Raw genomic sequence first — 15374 nt, forward strand, 5'->3', positions numbered from 1 at the left:
CCTCCTGGAGGAGGGGAGAGCAGATATTTTTACAGTTCCTATTGGACAGAGCCAGAAATAGGTTTTGAACATTTACATGATTCTAGCTGATTTTCACAGGAATTCCAGAATACAATCATAAAATAGCATTCTCATCTTACATGAGGAGGCCCTGTTAATGTACTTTAAAAAGAAAAGGTATTGGGGTGCCTGGGTGGCTCAGTTGGCTAAGCATCTGCCTTCAACAGGATCCTGGGATCCAGGGCTTTCTGCTCAGCAGGGAGCCTGCTTCTCCTCCCTTTGCCTGCCACTCTGCTTACTTGTGTACTCTCTCTCTCCCTGTCAAATAAATAAAAATTAAAAAAGAAAATTAAAAAAGAAAAAGTATTAATGTCAGAAGATTTTGGAGGTTTTTTTTTTTTAAGGTTGTTTGCTTAGTGGAAGAAACATTTAAGCTCGCAAAAGTATAAAGAAAAAACACCAAATGGTATTAGAATTCTGTAACCCAGACATAAATTAATGCAGTGAACATTTTGCTGTTTTATTCTAGACTCACACTCTCCTGTCCTGTATTAATGTTTAATTTCAAAGCTCAGAAAGAAAGGGTTGTCTCACCCTTGTTTGTAGGTAACAGTGTTGTAGGAGGCCACATTGGGAATCCCTGGAATTCTCAGCAAAAATACAGTATTTTCGGGCAGCCCTGGTGGCGCAGCGGTTTAGCGCCACCTGCAGCCCGGGGTTTGATCCTGGGGACCCTGGATCGAGTCCCACATCGGGCTCCCTGCGTGGAGCCTGCTTCTGCCTCTGCCTGTGCCTCTGCCCCCCACCCCTCTCTCTCTCTGTGTCTCTATGAATAAATAAAATCTTAAAAAAATACAGTATTTTCTAGTCATTTGCAATTAGGTCTATTTTGTAGAGGCTTAGAGCTGGATTCTTTAAAGGTCAAATCATTCAAACATTTAATATTCCAGGTTAGGGAGCCGAGGCCCAGAAAATTTAAGTGACTGGTCTATAATGGTGCGTTACTGATTAGAGCTGAGACCAGGAGCCAGGCCTTAAGAACTCAGTTTGATTTACCTTTTTTTAGAAGTCCTAATGATGCCAGGGGGTGGTATGAAAGGATATTGTCAAAGGGAGGAAGGCAAACCCCTTGGTTTTGTATTTTGTGAAATGACCATTTTCATGTGACTTAAAAAATATCTTCTGATCAAGATGAAGGGAAATTTCTGGGGGGAGGTTGTATTACTAAGTGCTCAGAGGAGATTCTGTGACAGCAGGGACCTGTTGAACTCACAAAGTCAGATGCCTGCAGGACCAAGTGGAGTCAATGGGCACAGGCTCTAAGAAGGGTTAGGCTGTCGCTCTTGGGTAGGAAAGGGAGCCAGTAAGGCTAGGTCTTCTAAATTTCCAAGAGGCTGAAAATCCCAATTTTTAATGTGAAACCTTCCAAATGTTAAATATTATCCGTTATTAATTTATTGTTTATTTATTTTTAAGTAGGCTCCACATCTAGCATGGAACCCAACACAGGGCTTGAACTCACAACCCTGAGATCAAGATCTAAGCTGAGATCAAGAGTTGGACGCTTAACCTATTGAGCCATGCAGGTGCTTCATGTCCATTATTTTAAATTCCTTTTTAAAACACTGTGTAGACCAAATGAAACATGTCTCTGGGTTGCCAAAGCACTCTGCAGGCCTCTAGTTTTAACTTCTAGGAGGATATTTTGGCTCATATAGTGCAGTGTGTGATAGGAGACTGACCTAGCAATAGGACAGAGCTCACAATGAGATGTCAAGAGGGTGTAGGCCAGCCTTGTTGGCATTACCTGGAGAACTTGTAAAAAGCACGCATTCCTGGGCCTCATGCTTGCAATTCTATTTAGTCTGGGGTATACTCTTACAGTCTGTATTTTTGACAAATATTCCAGTGGCTCATTAGCTAAATTATGGTACATACATTTGAATACTATACAGCTGTTAAAAACAATGGCGATGGCTTATATGTTGTCTTGTGGAAATTTCTCCAAGATATACTAAGTGGAAAAATGTAAATGCAGAAAAATTTATATAGCATATTCTCTCTTTTTTTAAGAAGATTTTTATTTATTCATGAGAGATGGGATGTTGGGGCAGAGACATAGAGGGAGAAGCAGACTCCATGCAGGGAGCCTGATGTGGGACTCGATCCTGGGACTCTAGGATCACACCCTGAGCTGAAGGCAGACGCTCAACCGCTGAGCCACCCAGCTGTCCCTATATAGCATATTCTTATTCCTACACGTATACACAGAGAACATTTCTGAAAGCGTACAAAAATATGTAACAGTAGTTGCCTTTGACCAAGAGAACCGGGGGTCTGGAACTGGGAGACTTTTTAAAAAATCAATTAATTAATTAATTAATTTATGAGAGACAGAGGCAGAGAGACATAGGCAGAGGGAGACGCAGGCTTCATGCGGGGAGCCCAATGTATGGGACTCAATCCCAGGACTCCAGGATCACTCCCTGAGCCAAAGGCTCAACCACCGAGCCACCCAAGCATCCCTGGGAGACTTTTCTTAAAAGATTTTATTTTATTTATTTTTTTTTTTAATTTTTATTTATTTATGATAGTCACACAGAGAGAGAGGCAGAGACATAGGCAGAGGGAGAAGCAGGCTCCAGGCACTGGGAGCCCGACGTGGGATTCGATCCCGGGTCTCCAGGATCGCGCCCTGGGCCAAAGGCAGGCACTAAACCACTGATCCACCCAGGGATCCCAAAGCTTTATTTTTTAAGTAATCTCTACATTTCAACTTGGGGCTCGGCTCACAACTTGGAGATCAAGAGTCACATGCTCTATTATCTGAGCCAGCCAGGCCTCCCTGAGTTGTAGATTCTTCTTTTTTCTCTTTTAAGATTTCATTTGTTTGTTTGTTTGTTTGTTTGTTTGTTTGTTTAAGAGTGAGAGAAAGAGAGAGAGTGAGTGAGCATGCATGAGCCGAGGAAGGGGCAGAGGGAGAACCTCTCGGCGGGGAGCCTGACTCAGGGCTCCATCTCAGGACCCTGGGATCATGACCTGAGCTGAAGGCAGCTGCTTAACTCTCTGAGCCCCTGACTTGTAGATGCTGATGCCAAGGTTTTGCAGGTCTCTATTGTAGGATTTGGGAGATAAAGATATTCTCACATGATAGAGATGGTCTCTAGTTAGGCTGTGCTTCACCACCCTGACCCCAGGACACTACAGACATGAAGAAATTATTTTAAAACAGCCACTATCCGGGGACAATGGGAAAAGGAGCAGAGATTTGGAACTAGACTCATACCTGGCTCTGAATCTCAGCTTTGCCCTTTTGTTTCCTCATCGATAAATTGAACATGATACCATCTTGAAGGGTGGGAAGTACAGGTGGAAAAAGAGGATGTGTATAAAGCTTCTGTTGGGGGACACCTGGGTGGCTCAGCAGTTGAGTGTCTGCCTTCGGCTCAGGGTGTGAACCTGCCATCCTGGGACTGAGTCCCGCCTCAGGCTCCCCGTGAAGAGCCTGCTTCTCCCTCTGCCTATGTTTCTCCCTCTCTCTATGTGTCTCTCATGAATAAGTAGATAAAATCTTAAAAAAAAAAAAAAAAAAAGGCTTCTGTTGGCACAGCCTCACAAATGGTATTATAATCCTCCTCTCAAAGGTTGCCTTTGTAGAAAGGGAGCCTTATGTCACCCATTGAATCCCCCCACCTCACTCTGTGGAAGGGAAGAGTGTTATGGACACTGATACTAACACCTCCCCCTCCAGCCGCTGCTTTGATGGAAGCACTCCTGTTCATGCAGCAGCATTTTCAGGCAATCAGTGGATTCTCAGCAAACTGCTGGATGCAGGGGGTGACCTTCGACTGCATGACGAGAGGGGTCGAAATCCGCAGACCTGGGCCCTGACAGCAGGGAAGGAACACAGCACTGCGGTAAGGTGGGCCCACTCTGTAGCCACAGCCAAAGCAAGAGCACTGAGCTGAAAGTCAGGAGCCAGGGGGTAGGGGCTGATCCTGGGCACAGCACAGGGCTTGCAGTGGCCTTGACATTGGCCCTGGACACACAGGCCTGAGTTGAAGCAAGTTAACCAGCTATTAAACTTGAGGCAAGTCTGGTGAACCTTTCTGATCATCTATTCAGTGAGGAGGGAGAACAGTTGCCACTTTGACCATTAACTAGCACTTACTATGCATCAGATGTTCTGAATTAAATTCATTAAATGTTAAGTTATGTAATCTTCACAACTCTATCATATAGGTACTGATAATTGTCCTCATTTTACAGATGCAGAAACTGAGGCCAATTGACATTTTATAACTTGCTGAGGCTGTACACTGGCAGATGTGACCTGTTTGAATGAGGTCTAAATAACATAACAAATATCATGCAGGCACAATACTGGGCACATGTAGGAAAAAGGGAAGTGGGCAGAGTGTTCTGTTCCCTCCCTCTGGTTCCCCACCTCTTTAGCTGTTGGTCTTGGACAACTAATTTTGCTCCTTCTGCCTTAATTTCCTCATCTGCTGAAGGAGAGAGTTGGAGGAAATTTTTTTTCTTTTTAAAAAAATTATTTGAATTCAATTAACATATAGTGTATTATTAGTTTCAGGGGTACAATTTAGTGATTCATCAGTTGTGTCCAATACTCAGTGCTCATTACATCACATGCCCTCCTTAATGCCCATTACCCAGTCACCTCATCCTGCTACCCCCTCCCTTTTAGCAATCCTCAGTTTGTATCCTGTGGTTATCCTATTGTCTCCCTCTCTGATTTTGTCTTGTTTTATTTTTCCCTCCCTTCCCCTATGATCCTTCTCTGTTTTGTTTCTTAAATTCCACATATGAGTGAAATCTTATGATAACTCTTTCTCTGATTGACTTATTTCGCTTAGCATAATACCCTCTAGTTCCATCTACATTGTTGCAAATGGCAAGATTTCATTATTTTTGATGGCTGAATAGTATTCCACTGTGTGTGTGTGTGTGTGTGTGTGTGTGTGTGTGTGTACTGCATTTTCTTCATCCATTCATCTGTCAGTGGACATCTGGACTCTTTCCATAGCTTGGCTATTGTGACATTGCTGCTATAAACATTGGGATGGAGGTGCCCCTTTGGATCACTACCTTTATGTCTTTGGGGTAAATACCCAGTAGTGCAATAGTTGGGTCGTAGCTCTATTTTCAACTTTCTGAGGAATCAGGAAGTTGGAGGAAATTATTGCCAAATCATCTCCCTAGAAACATTCCATACCTGTAAAAAATCACCTGGGCCCTACCCTTTCCAGAGATTTCCCTGTCAGGGCTTCCTGGCTCCTCAGATCATTCGTGTCAAGCTGTTGCAGTTGGGCTGGAGGCCAGCATAGCCCTTAGTTCACCCCAGCACTGAACGCTTCTTACCATGTGTTGCAGATGGTGGAGTTCATGCAGCGCTGTGCCTCACACATGCAGGCCATCATACAGGGTTTCTCGTATGACCTCCTGAAGAAGATTGATTCCCCTCAGCGGCTCATCTGCAGCCTACCCCGGTTTGGCGGTCTCATACAGGGGTGAGTGCTGCCTTGGGTAGAATGTGATATTTGGTGTCACTCCAGCCTTCCTTGTATGAGCCCTACAGTGTGGTCCACCAAGGTTCCCTCCACATTGGTCCTGTCCAGCATCTGGCCTACTCTAAGTTGGTGAATGCTGACAGGATGTGACTGCTGCAGAAGTGGCCAGAGGAGCACCTTTGGCCACCCTGCATACAGGAACACACAAGAGAAATAAGTTCCGGGCTCTAGTGGGAGCCACCCTGTGGTTGACAAAGAACGAACTTTTCAGGTCTGAGGAGCCCAGCAGAAAAGTCCTCAGCAGAACAGCTAGCTGGCTTTTTTTTTTTCATCTCCCAAACTATGGAAAGAATCTTCTTTTATTCCTAGGATTGCAAAAGAACACAAATGCTTAAGTTAACTTTCTCAAGCTGTTTTAACTTAGTGTGAGAGATCTGCTGCTAGCTAGGTGGGCAGCTCCCCCACCCCCACCTTCCGCAACCCCATCACAGCTGTGGGAGGTGGGCCTTAGGCTTCTTTTCATGCTCAACTACCTAGCTCTTAGGGCTTTATTGACTTAGGGTTTGTACGCAGAGAATCCTTTCTGCTGATGGTGATGGTGTCACTTTCTGTAATCAGGGTTGATAGACTTGTCACACTCTCATAGGCTCCCTCTTCCAGTCCTTCCCTGAGCAAGTCCTGGTTCTCTTCTGATAAGCTGGATACTACTAGCTTCTCAGGAAAGATGAGTTAATTCCCTTGAAGACTAGTTACTCCTAACTGCCACCCCCGCTGCTGCCACTCTTGCCAGTCAGCATCTAAAGCAACCTTTTATTTATTTTTTTAAAAGATTTTATATATTTATTTGACAGAGAAAGAGAGTGCACACAAGCAGGGAGAATGGCAGGCAGAGGGAGGGGAAGAAGCAGGCTCCTCGCTGAGCAGGGAGCCATAGACTCAGGGCTCCATCCCAGGACCCTGAGCTCATGACCAGAGCGGAAGGCAGATGCTTAACCAACTGAGGGCCCTTAGAACAATCTTTTAGGGCAGCCCGGGTGGCTCAGCGGTTTAGCGCCGCCTTCAGCCCAGGGCCTGATCCTGGAGACCAGGGATCAAGTCCCACATCAGACTCCCTGCATGGGGCCTGCTTCTGCCTGTGTCTCTGTCTCTCTGTCTGTCTCGCTCATGAATAATAAATAAAATATTAAAAAAAAAAGAACAACCATTTAAAAATGGAAATCAAGTTGTGCCACTCTCTGCTAAAAACCCTTTAGGGCATTTCCCATAGCTATCAGAACAAACTTCCAAATCCCTCATCTCATGTTGGAGGCCCTGCTGGGCTCAACTCCGCCACCTCCTTGCTTCCCCCTGCAGCTCCCCTTGTGTGGAGCTCCCTCATTCAGAGTTTGGAGAGACTTGCCCCAGTTTGTAGTGATTATATTTATATGTGTTCTTGCCTGTTTCTAATAAGACCAAACACTGCCAACTGAGAAAAGGAGGCAAAATTGAACAAGAGACAAAAAAGCCTTTTTTGAGGTCTCAGAATTGCAACTCAGAGAGCACAGAATCTGGTAGCAAGCAGAAAAGTGGAGAAAGTGAGCCTTTTTTTATGAGAAAGAAGGAGGAGGTAATTATATAACTTAGATAAAAAAGAAAAGAGGGAAAAAAACCTCTGCTAACTGGTGTTAACTGCTTGAGTTGTTTTGGTTACTCTCTATTACATTGGTGCTATCAAATGAAACTATTCTTGGTAGGCATTAGTTAACTTTTCTGTCTTAACGTTCCTACCAAGTTTTATGGTGTGAATGCCATGTGTTCTGTTGAATTTTATGGGCAACTACATGGAAAACTGTTGCTGCTTCAGGCCCAGTTCAGGAGTTTATTAGTTAGAAAGGAAGATGGAGCTTCAAAATGGAATCTCTCACATCCAGAAATTTTTTTAAAAAATTTTATTTATTCATGAGAGACACACAGAGAGAGAGAGGCAGAGACACAGGCAGAGGGAGAAGCAGGCTCCATTCAGGGAGCCCGATGTGGGACTCAATCCGGGGTGTCCAGGATCACACCCTGGGCTGAAGGCAGCTCCAAACCGCTGAGCCACCAGGGCTGCTCATGTCCAGAAATTTTATATAATTCCACAGTGCCAAGAGGGCAGGGCCTGTGACTGTCTCACTTATTGCCAGCCCTTCACAGTTTGTCGTGCAGTAGGGCTGAGTTCAAGGTGAGGAGCTACATGGGCCAGCCTCAAGGAAAATCAAAGTGAAGTGTTGAGAAACTTTAAAAAAGTCAGTTACTAATCTAGATGTAGCATTTATTTTATAGTTAGATGAAACATTATTTTTTTATGGGTTGGGCCACAGAGTGCTTAATGGGAAGTACAGTGGAAGTACACATATCCCCTTTTTTTAATAGAAAGAAACCACATGGACCCTTGAGATAAGAATTGGCTTCTCAGATCTGTGAATGGGGCCATGTTCAGATAAGATTCCTCATAGATACATATTTACACAGATCCTGGTTGGGGGGAAGAAAATAAAAGCACTGAATTGAGAAGAACATATGGCTTTATGGTTGTAGATAGCTGGAGTCCATTTTCTTCCTTCCACCCAGCTAAGTTTACTTACATAGACATGGCCTGAGAAATTGAGGTAAAAGAGCAAGAAGTGTTGGTCTTATTGCAATTGTTGCCCAGGTCCCTGCTGGAGAACCGCTAGTTCTGCTGCTGAAACAGCTCTATCCTCTGAAGAGCCACTCACACAGCCAGAAGGCCCCAGATGGGAAGGGGGAGCCTTATCAGTGGAGTCAGTGGGGAAGCCTGCCATTGCTGCCACTTCAAAATCTGTTCCCTTACCCAGGAAACAGTTGCTGTCCCCTGTTTAAAGCTTAAAGAGAGGAAGGGACGGCCTGGTCTGAGTTGCCAAGGAGATAGAGCCTAAAAGTACTTCCAGAAGCAGAAGTAAAGAATTTACCTCTGTTCATGAAAAGTGAGCATACAGAGACTCACAGAGCTGACATGAGGTGAGGATGAGTACATGCTGACACCTGCCACTCCTTTGCCACTTGCTAAGGAAGGGAACAGGGCTCCAGCAGTAGCAGAATGTTTTGTCTTTCAATTTGAGCCTAAACTACTCAATCAGAAAGCATTAACCGAGTACCTCCTGTATGCATGGCACTGTGTCAGCCTCTGGGACCGAAAGAAATATAAACCGCTCCTTTCAAGATACCTGCTGTTAATGAGGGTCTCAGTGTGCAGGTGGTGGTTTGGGTGGATATGTAGGGAAAGCAGTGGTGGAATGAGCAGCATCAGGGTCTGGTCCCTCCTGCTGCTCTATGACCCTAGGCCAGCAGGTTTCTCGTCTCTGGGCTTCATTTGTCCCATCTATAAAAATAAAAGTTGAATAAGATATGTTTTGATTCTTTCCAACTTTGACCCATTTGAATTCATTATTTATTGCTGCGTAATGAATCCACACCAACCCCCAGCCCCCCAACCTTAGCACTTTCAAATAGCAATAAACATTTGTGTCTCACACGATTTCTGTGGGTCAAGACTCAGGGAAAGGCTTAGCTGTATGGACCTGGTTCAGGGTTTCTTATGAAGGTGTAGTCAAGATGTCAGGTGGGGCTTTATCATCTGAAGGTTTGACTGGGACTGGAGGATCCAGTTCCAAGATGGCATACTCACATCTTGGAACAAGGTGTTAGGCCTCTCCGTAGGGCTACTAGAGTGTTCTCACAACATGGCAGCTGGCCTCCTTCAAAGCAAGTAATCAGAGCGTTATCAGAACGGAAGCCCTGGTGGATCTAGCCTTGGAATTCAGCCACTCCATTGCTTCAGTGTCCAGTTGGGCTAACAAGTCTGCCCTGTGACCTGTTAGGGGTTTCACAAAGGCAGGATTATTACCAGGAGGTAGAAATCATAGGGCCCTCTCATAGGCTGCCAATTATGTCATCTGTAGTTCTATGATAAGAAGTCAAGTAGTAATGACAAAATGAACTACACATTCTCATAGCTTGGCTCAGCATTGTTCCTTTGGATATGGGTGGTTAATTCTTACTTTTCTCCCTTTTAAAAATATTTCTAGAAACCCTAATGGCTCTCCTAACCGACTGCTTAAAGCTGGAGTCATTTCTGCACAAAATATCTACAGCTTTGGCTTTGGGAAGGTAAGAGGTTGTTGCTGACACCATGCATTTTTCAGGGCCAACTGGAGAGCCACCTGGCCCTGACTCTGGCCTCCTACCCCCAACTTTATCCAATTCTTCCTTGTCGTCTCCAGAGAAGTAGTTCTCTTCTTTTACTACTTCTGCCAGACAGAGACCCCTCAGTGCTCCTGTCCTTACTGAAAAATGGATAAAGCCCTGGAAGGTTTCCTTGAATGACCTTGGGCTACGTTTGGGGAGTTTAGAAAATGATCCTTTAATTAATTCCCTGTGAGGGTCCCAGACTTGTCTCCTTGAAGAGAAGCAGAGCTACACTGACCCCTGGAGTCGTGTGTGTGTGTGTGTGTGTGTGTGTGTGTGTGTGTGTGTGTGTTTGAAGTTTATTTATGTATTTATTTAAGTAGTCTCTACACCCAGGGGCTTGAATTCAGGATCCTGACATGAAGAGTCATAGGCTCCTCTGACTGAGCCTTCCAGGCCGCCCACACTTCCTTGGGTCTTACTTGCGATTGACTTGCCCTCTATAAATTTTTGTTGAAATGCCTTTAAGGAATTGAGATTTTGAAATGAGAAACATTTTGAGGTAAAATAGTATCTTTCGGGTTCTTGGTTCTGCCCATCAAAGAGGGACATTTGGGAATGTAGCTGGGTGTCTGGTTGCTGCTTGCTGATAGTTTAGACTCCAGGCCTGCAGTATGTTGGTTGTGCTGAGGCAGCCTTGTGGAGGAGGGGTGGTCAGGAATGTCAGCTCTGGCCACATGTGGGTCTGGGTTCTGTGGGTGCCATAAGAGGCCTCTGAGCCACAGCCTGGTACTTCAGGCAGGCATCTGACCTCTTTTCATGAGCCTGGTACTTCAGGCAGGCATCTGACCTCTTTTCATGAGCTTTTCATGAGCTTGGAAGGGAAAGAGTATTACAACCTTGCAGGGTTTCTAGGCAGATTAAAAATCATACAAATTAAAAATGTCCAGAGCATAGGCAAGCTCAGCAAGTTAGTATAGCTATCGTTATTTTAGCTCGCTGACAGGATTCTTGGGGCATTTTACTTTTCCTCTTTTCTCCCCTTGATTTGAAGCTGTGCTCTCCTTTCAGTTTTATCTGATGGGGGGAGCGCAGCTGGCCTATCTAGGATCTCTCCCAGTAATTGGAGAAAAGGAAGTGATTCAAGCTGATGATGAGCCTACTTTCTCTTTCTTCAGTGGCCCCTACATGGTCATGACCAAGTAAGTAGAAGCTGGCCTGTGGGAGGTCTGATGTAGTCTTGCAGGAAGGGTGGGCTTCATGTGACTCCCTTATGTGTGGAGGCTTTCTCTTCAAACATAGGGAAACGCTGAAGAACATATGTCTAAATCAGTTTCTCAGCCTGGACACCATTGTTGATTTGGGCTGGTATCCTTTGTTGTTGGGGGCTGTCCTGTGTATTGTAGGATTTTAAGAACATCTCTGGTTACTACTCACTAGATTCCAGTAGAGTTTCTGTTCCCCTCCTTCCCCCACAGTTATGACTGTGACAACCAGAGTGTCTACAGACATTGCCAGATTCCAGCCCCTCCTCCCCCACCCCATTGAGAACAACTCCTCTAAAAGATTACTCATGATGGTGTTCTAACTTCTCTGTTTTCTGGAGAGTTTGAGGCAACTTACTGTCTGGCTTCTGAGAGAGTCCAGAGGGTATTGACTGGGGCCTCAGTGGAAACCAGAACAAGTATCAGCTACAGCTCTCAGCAGGGGTGGCAGTAACGGGATTTGGCTATGACAGAAGTCCCTGGGGTGTTCTCAGTCCCCAGGGACCTGACCCCTGCAGGGTCCTGAGAATTGTCCTGGCCACGGTCTCTTACTCTTCTTGAACCTGAATGCTTCTTCCCTGCCTAGAAACACCCTTCCAAAAAGGCCTCTACCAGCCTCCTGAGGCCTTCTGTCCCCTACAGATATACCCCCTGTTTCCTGCCTATGCCACAGATTTGTGGTCTTTATCCAAGTCATCAGTACCTTTCACCCAGCCTGGCCTCCTATCCGACCTCCCATTCTCTGACTATATTTTCCTGACACCCCCCTCCCTACCAGTGCCCACACTACTGATGCTGTTGCCTTTCTACTTTTTTTTTTTTAAAGATTTTATTAATTTATTCATGAGAGATAGAGAGAGAGAGAGAGGCAGAGACCTAGGCAGAAGGAGAAGCAGGCTCCATGCAGGGAGCCCGATGTGGGACTTGATCCTGGGACTCTGGAATCATGCCCTGAACCAAAGGCAGACGCTCAACCACTGAGCCACCCAGGCGTCCCTGCTGGGTGGCGATCAGTGCCTGATCGAGTCACTCCCTCCCTTGAATACTTCAGTGACTTCTTGCCACCTATAATAAGTTCCGTAGGGGAAAAAAAAGTTCCCTAGGGTGCTTTAGGATATGGGGATAGAGGGAGGAAGAGGAGGAAGGAGAAGGGAAGAAGAGGAAGAGGGAGGACTCAAGGGTGCAGGGTTGGGGGCTCTTTGTAGATTCTGTGTAATGTTACTTCTCTAGTCTTTGGCTGGGAGAGCTGCTCATTCCCTGCTGCTGACACTTTTTCCTGCCCTTGTAGCCTGGTGTGGAACGGGAGCAGGGTCACAGTGAAGGAGCTGAATCTCCCCACCCACCCTCACTGCAGCAGGCTTAGGCTGGCTGATTTGTTAATTGCAGAGCAGGAGCACAGCAGGTAAGAAGGAAGTCCAGTGGCCTGGTATCTTATAGTCCAGATCTCTTTATAGACCCAGGTTCAGAGCTAAACAGTGCTGTCTCTGGGGTGTGGAGACAAGCTCCCCTCAACCTCAGCATTTCCTGACTGTTGAAGTGGGTTCATTTGACTTCCAAGGGCTACCGAGAGAGAAGGAGGGATTAATGGATAGCCTGAGTGGTGGGAATGGTGGTGGTGAGGGGCTTAATTCTGTTAGCTGATTGACTTCCCATTACTCTTGTTTCTGGTGTTCCAGCCTCCAGTCCAGCCATTTCCCTGAAGCCTCCCCCTTTTTGGCCTTATGCCCATCAAGACAGCCATGCATAGTCCTATCTTCATGGCTGTGCATGAGATTCACACAACTGAGGAGCTGAGTCTCTGTGAGGACATGCCCATGAGTGTACCTTAATACCTTAGGTTTTCAGGGTTAGTCCTTCAGGTCTTGCTGAGACAGGATCTTAGTTCAGAATTTTACTCTAGGAGTGCTGAGTGAATGGATCAGGTTTCTACTCAGGCCACTCAACCCCTGCAAGAGTTATGTCAGAGGCCAGACTCTTCCTTCTGGGGAAGTCAGCCTAAGGGGATCCAAGGAGGCTGGAAGGATGCATATACACAGTGTGGACTTTGACATGAGACTGAGAGTGTGTGACCTTGGGCAGGTTCCTGACATCTCCCAGACCTTGGTTTCCTTATCTTGAAAATGAGTATAATGATATATTTCTTATAAGTGGTTGTTAGGATGTAGATGACTTATACAAAATGTCTTTATCAGTAGCTCTTGGTGACATTGTAATTGTTGTTACTAATGACTCTAAGCTCTCAGGCTTCAGTGAGAGGCCGTAGATTCCCATACTCCTATCTCTCCACCTATCCTGTTTTCTTAGAAAGACATTGTGTACAGATGGTATTTGTTTAGAGTATGTTCAAGGGGCCTAGAAGGAAGGAAAGCACCCAGTTTTTTCCTCACGTCTTCCTTCCTTCTTCCTCATTTGAAGCTTCTTTTGTTTTGTAGCAAGCTCCGGCACCCCCACCTGCTGCAGCTGATGGCTGTGTGCCTATCCCAGGACCTAGAGAAGACCCGTCTTGTGTATGAGCGCATCACTGTCGGTACACTGTTCAGTGTCCTCCATGAACGGGTAAATGGCTGTTTCTGTATATTTTGTCTTGCTGCCCTCCCCACTGCCCTCTTCTCCCTACCCCAGCAGTGAAGTTCCCATCTGTGTATGTGGGGAAGATAAACCTCCTAATTCTTTACTTTCTATAACTATATATGCACCATTTAAGGCTAATAACGCACCTGGTTGGAACTAGTGTGATTTTATTGCTGGTTGTCCTGTTTCTTCATCAGACCTCTAAGTTCAACAGACCCAGGAAACACACAGATGCATTTCTAGCTAACTATAATCAAACAGCCCTTGGCTTTAATTACCTGTATTTTCACTTGTGCCTTTCAGGGCCTTTGCTGTAGAAAGAGGTTTGTTTACATACAGACCTGTATCACCACTCCCTCTCACTTTGCAAATTTCCTTGTGGGAACATCTTCCAGGGCCCACAGACTCCCTAGAAAGTGTGCTTTGGGCTAAGATGTGGCTTTAGAGAGGTCCTGAAGCATTTGCTTTTCTTTCTCCATGACTTTGTTCTAAAGACCCTGGGCAGGAATGAGAAGAGACCCTCCAGGAAGGGCCCTTCCCCAAAATGGCTAGCCATTCCTCCTGCCTGAGGACTTCCTATTAGTGTTATTTCTCTTCCCCTCCCCTTTCCTCTTCTGTCATCTGATGAAGGCATTACCTTAAAATGCCATTTCTCTGGGGAACAGGATAGAGAGCCCAGAAATAAACCCACACTTATGTGGTTAGGTAACATGCAGCAAAGGAGGCAAGAACATATAATGGGGAAAAGACAATCTCTTTATCAAATGTTTTCAGGAAAACTGGGTAGCTACAAGCAGAATGAAACTGGACCACTTTGTTACACCATACACAAAAATAAAATGGATTACAGATCTAAATGTGAGCCCTCAAACAAACTGCTGAAACAAATCATAGTAATCTCTTGGAAATGGACCTTAAAGACATATTTAAGAATATGTTTCCTCAGGCAAGGGAAGCAAAAGCAAGAGTAAACAATTGGAACTACACCAAAATTAAAAGCTTTTGCACAAACAGCAAAAACCATCAACAAAACAAAAAGGCAAAAAAAAAAAAAACAAAAAAACAAAAAACAAAAAGGCATCCGACTAAATGGAAGATGATATCCAAAATACATAAAGAAGTTATTCAACTGACTACAACCACACACACACACACACACACACACACACACACACACAAAGCCAAATAATCCCATTAAAATGGGCAGAGGACCTAGATAAACATTTTTCCAAAGAAGACCTGCAGATGGCAAACAGACATATGAGAAGATATTCAGCATCACTCATCATTAGGGAAATGCAAATCAAAACACCAGTCAGAATGGCTAGACTTAGAAAGACAAGAAAAAACAAATATTGGCGAGACTGTGGAGAAGGAACCCTTGTGCATTGTTGATGAGCATATAAATTGGTGCATCCATTGCAGAAAATAGTAGAGAGGTTTCTTTTTTCTCTTTTTTTTAAAGATTTCATTTATTTATTCATGAAAGACACAGAGGTGTCTGCCTCTCTCTCTCTCTGCCTGTGTCTCTGCCTCTCTCTCTCCCCGTGTCTCTCATGAATAAATAAATAAAATCTTAAAAAAAAGAGTTATATTAAAAAAATAATACTGTAATAAAGTGTGGTGACAGGTGATGACTACACTTATCGTGGTATTGTGTAATGTATAGAATTACTGAATTACTGTGTTGTATATCTGACACTAATACAACATTGTATGTCAATCATACTTCAATAATAATTTTTTTTTTTTTTAAAGAATGCCATTTCTCTGAGGAGAGACTTTAGTCAGCTAGGGACATTAGTGTGAATGAATTCCTTTCCTCTTAGGATCAGTCATCTGA

At 44.7% G+C, this 15374-nt stretch overlaps 1 protein-coding gene across 1 annotated transcript in view; it reads left to right on the plus strand.

The window, feature by feature from the left end:
- Positions 1-15374, plus strand: part of TEX14 (testis expressed 14, intercellular bridge forming factor) — an 87850-nt gene that overhangs the window by 26408 nt on the left and 46068 nt on the right. The window contains 6 exon segments of the mRNA XM_038589063.1: positions 3752-3917; positions 5395-5531; positions 9596-9677; positions 10767-10897; positions 12249-12362; positions 13393-13516. Of these exon segments, the coding sequence (XP_038444991.1) occupies positions 3752-3917; positions 5395-5531; positions 9596-9677; positions 10767-10897; positions 12249-12362; positions 13393-13516 (754 nt within the window).

The sequence above is a fragment of the Canis lupus genome, unplaced genomic scaffold (genome assembly GCF_011100685.1).
Source record: "Canis lupus familiaris isolate Mischka breed German Shepherd unplaced genomic scaffold, alternate assembly UU_Cfam_GSD_1.0 chrUn_S1624H1815, whole genome shotgun sequence".
Classification (NCBI taxonomy): Eukaryota; Metazoa; Chordata; class Mammalia; order Carnivora; family Canidae; genus Canis; species Canis lupus.